We start from the raw sequence: 3843 nt of genomic DNA, 5'->3' as shown, positions 1-3843 counted from the left end.
AGCCAGGGCTGGCTAAATGAGGGCAGNCGGCGGGGCGACATCGCCAGCGCGTCGCCAGCCCCCATGACTGACATCGCCAATATTTTGAGGAGAAATGGCCAATTTTCCTCAGGAACTTCACTCCATAGTGTTAAACAAGCGGCAGCTTGCTGGGGGCTTCGCCCCCAGTCCCCCAAAAGGGAGGCAAGTGCCGACAAAGCAACAGCGGCGCCGCATGTGGCCGCTGCGCTGTGCCAGGCGCAAGGGTGGCTCCCCCGCATTTCGCCAATCCTCAATGTGCCATCGCCAGCTGATTGGCGAAATTTGGACGCGACAGCAGTCCTCATCGCCCGCCCATCGCCAAAGCTGCCACGAGGGCCAGAAACACTGCTGTGGTCCTTCCCCCTCTGCAGCCGCTCGGGAGGGGTCATCACATCTTGCCTGAGCTGCTGAATGATTCTGTCAATTGTCAAGCGGGCGGCTGTGAGCGACCGCTCCCCGCGCTGCGTGTCCTCGGCTTGGCATTGAACCCAGCGTTGGGCGGAGCGGCAAGCCAGGGCAACAGGGCATCTTGTGTGCCGCACGGCCGCCACACCCGGGCTGCTGGCCGCACCAAACACCTGAGGAGGAGCAGCGTGGTTGGGCCAGGGCGAGGTCCCGGCCCCCTAGCAGGCTGCAATAACCTAGCCGAGGTGAGCAACAACTGCGGGCTGCGGCAGCGCCGGCCGACACACCAGCATGATGCAACACGAGAGGCTGTTGGCGGCGTCGAGCAGTCAGCCGCGTCCAGGGCCGGCGTGTGGTTGCCAAGCACCATTCGGCTGCCGTGGAGGGGCCTGCTCCTCACAGGGGCAGCAACAGGTCGTGTGTGCCTCTGCCTGTGGCCGCCTGGGTCGCCGCCGCGCCTCCTCCCGGTGCAAACTCGTGACACTGCCACGCAGCCTGCCAGCGTGACCTGCTCTGCCTGCACCTGTCGCAGGGCCTCGCGGCGCGCGCCGGGGCGGCATGACGCACTTTGTGGGCAGCGAGGGCAGCACCCAGGGCCCTGTGTCGGTGGTGGGCGACGACCTGCCGGACATGGGCGGCATGGAGTGGGACGACGTGGACGCCTTCCTGGACGACGTGAGCGCCAGCAGCAGCGCTTGCAGGGGGCGACAGAGCAGCGGAGCAGCGCCCGGAAGCAGCGGGGAGCGGCCTGGCAGCAGGGGAGGCGGGGCGGGAGCACGGCGCAGCACGTGTGCCCGCTCGCCTGCGTGCCCCCCAACGCCTGCCCGCCTGTGTGCTCACCAATGCCTGCCTGCCCGCCTGCCTGCCTCCTGCTGCAGTACTTGAAAGAGCTGGGCCCCGAGGCGCAGGGCCAGGATGCCTTTGGCAACTTTGGCATCGACTTTGCGCCCAGCACGGCGGTGCAGCCAGAGGTGCTGGGGGCGTGGGGCCCCTCCGCCCCCACCCCCTCCGCCCTGCCCGCCGACTCCACGCAGCAGCAGGGCGCCACCATGCTGACCAGCCAGCTGCGCGCGCAGGCGCTGGGCAGCCAGCAGGGGCCCGCGGCGGCGCCGCAGCGCGCGGCCAGCGAGGCGGTGCAGCAGCCGGCGCGCGCCACGCGCGCGCGCCGGGCCGCCGCCGCGGCCTCTGCCGGCGCGGCGGCGGCGCAGGCCACGTCTGCCGGCACCTCGCGCGGCGGCTCTGGCGGCAGCCGCGGCGGCAAGGAGACCAAGAAGGAGCTGGATATGAAGAAGCACCTGGCACTCCAGGAGAAGAACAGGTGCGGTGGCCGCAGCAGGTGCAGCAGCCGGTCGGCCCGCATCCCCAGCCGGCTTCCCTGGATCCGCGCACCGATGCGGCATTATTTCTTTTTCGATTCGTTACAGGCGCGCGCAGCGGCGATTCCGGGAGCGCCAGAAGCAGCGCGTGGCTGAGCTGGAGGAGCAGGTGGCGGCGCTGCAGGCGCAGCTGCAGGCCGCGGCGGCAGGCGAGGGCGGCGCCGCCGCGGTGGTGGCGCCGCTGCCAGCGCCCGCCGCCGTGCGGCACGTGGCTTCCGAGGGGGACGACATGATGCTGCATGATGCCGTGCCCAAGCTGGAGCCCAACGCATCGCCGCGGGTGAGGCCCGCCGCTCTCAGCGGCTGGGCAGCCAGGGAGCAGCGGCAGCTCGGCGGCGCTCTGCCGGGCTGCCGCGCTGGGGCAGATCCCCTGCTCGCTGCACGCCCTTGCTCTCGCGGCGCCTCGCCCCTTCCCAGCTGCCTGCTCACCTGCCACCTACCCCCTCTCATACCTCTGCCCCCCCGCTCCCTCCCTGCAGGCCGTGGTGGGCGCCCATCTTCCGGCCAGCGACGACGACCCGCCGCTGGCGGCGGCGTTTAAGGAGGCGCTGACGCTGACGGTGCGGCAGGGGCACCCGGTGCACCTGACGGCGCGCCAGCTGGCAGACATGACCCCCGCGGAGCTGGCCAGGCACTACAAGGTGGGGGCTGGCGGCGCGGGGCTGGCGGCGTGGGGCTTGGCCGCCGAGGGAGGGGGTGCATGCCGGTGGTGCCTGCTGCCGGTGCGACGGAGGCCTGGCTGCCCCGCTGGCCCCTCATTTCACCGGGCAGCGCATTGTGCGCTGGTGGCGGCACTGCCGCCGTCGGTGGACTCTGCAGCGCTGCGCACCGCTCACATGCTGCGCGCGCTGCGCTGTGCTGTGCTGCGCGCCCCGCAGGCGTACGTGAATGAGCTGGCGGGGATCCTGGTGGAGAGCGACAACCCCGGGGCCGCGCCCACGCAGGCACGCGCGGAGCCGCCTGGCTGCCTGGCTGCCCGCCTGGCTGCGTGGCCCGTCTGGAATCTTGTGCTGGCCCCGCCCCCGCCACCCAGCCTGCCCCACGCGCCGCCGTAGGAGCATTCCCCTGACACGCCCCTCGCCCCTGCCTTTGCTTCGGCTGGCCGCAGGACCGCGTGCGGCGGCTGGTGGAGGAGGTGTGCCTGCTGTCCACGCGCACCGCCGTGTGCAACCCGCCCGGCAGCAAGCACTTTGCGCTGACAAAGGTGCGAGGGCTGGCCTGGGGAGCGCAGGGGCTGGCGCCAGCGGCCCGCACGCAGAGGCTGGCGCCAGGAGGGGCGTGTCCGGCGCAACCTCCCCGCGGACGCTCCCCGCGGCCGACCGGCCCGCGGCCCCGCCCCGCCCGCAGGTCGACGACGTGTCCAACCAGCCCGCCGACGCGCGCGTGCCTCAGATTGCGCGCGCGCTGGACATCACCCAGCAGCAGCGCCGCCAGCTCAGCCAGCTGCGCGGCCTGCTGCTGCAGAAGCTGGCGCGCGTGGCGGCGGAGCGGCAGGACATCAACCACCAGCTGGCGGTACGGTACCGCCGAGCGCCCCCGGGGGGCACCCTGCATGCGACACAAGCTGCCGGCCGGCTGCAGGGAGGCTGTGTTGGGCTCCCGGGACGGCTGCCCTGCCCTGCCCTGCCTGTGCTTCATGCGACTCGCCTCAACCGCCTGCTGCCGCCGCAGGGCGCCGTGCCCGGCGGCACCGGCAGCCGCCACCTGGCCTCGCGCTACCTGGTGGCGCACGACTGCCAGCGGCGGCTGCGCGAGAGCCTGCGCGAGGAGCACGCCCTGGTGCTGGACTTTGCCTCCACCATCCACAAGCACGTGAGCGGCCGGGTGTGCGTGCCGTGGTGTGTGCAGGGGCCAGGGGCCGTGGTGGGGGTTGGCTACGTGGCAGGCGGCTCGCGCCAGCAGCTCGCGCCCCACGCCATCGCCATCGCCTCCCCTGGGCCCGGCCTGCTGCCCGCTTCCCAGCGCTGGCTGGCTCCCCCGGCCCCGGCCGGCCTGCCCGTGCCCCATCCCGCCGGCCCCCTGCGCCACCTGCGCCCTCCGC

The 3843-nt window shown here is 72.7% G+C and overlaps 1 protein-coding gene across 1 annotated transcript in view; it reads left to right on the top strand.

Moving 5' to 3' along the window:
- Nucleotides 1-984: 984 nt before the first annotated feature.
- CHLNCDRAFT_141168 (expressed protein) overlaps nucleotides 985-3843 on the top strand; it is a gene marked incomplete at both ends in the record, with an annotated part of 3631 nt that continues 772 nt past the window's right edge. Inside the window, 8 exons of the mRNA XM_005843300.1 lie at nucleotides 985-1101; nucleotides 1305-1744; nucleotides 1851-2082; nucleotides 2282-2443; nucleotides 2681-2797; nucleotides 2911-3006; nucleotides 3150-3317; nucleotides 3474-3614. Of these exons, the coding sequence (XP_005843362.1) occupies nucleotides 985-1101; nucleotides 1305-1744; nucleotides 1851-2082; nucleotides 2282-2443; nucleotides 2681-2797; nucleotides 2911-3006; nucleotides 3150-3317; nucleotides 3474-3614 (1473 nt within the window). The remainder of the gene's footprint in view (nucleotides 1102-1304; nucleotides 1745-1850; nucleotides 2083-2281; nucleotides 2444-2680; nucleotides 2798-2910; nucleotides 3007-3149; nucleotides 3318-3473; nucleotides 3615-3843) is intronic.

The sequence above is a fragment of the Chlorella variabilis genome (genome assembly GCF_000147415.1).
Source record: "Chlorella variabilis unplaced genomic scaffold CHLNCscaffold_32, whole genome shotgun sequence".
In the NCBI taxonomy this organism is placed as follows: domain Eukaryota; kingdom Viridiplantae; phylum Chlorophyta; class Trebouxiophyceae; order Chlorellales; family Chlorellaceae; genus Chlorella; species Chlorella variabilis.
The sequence above is the reverse complement of the archived record's forward strand: the minus strand, read 5'-3'. Positions and strand labels throughout refer to the sequence as shown.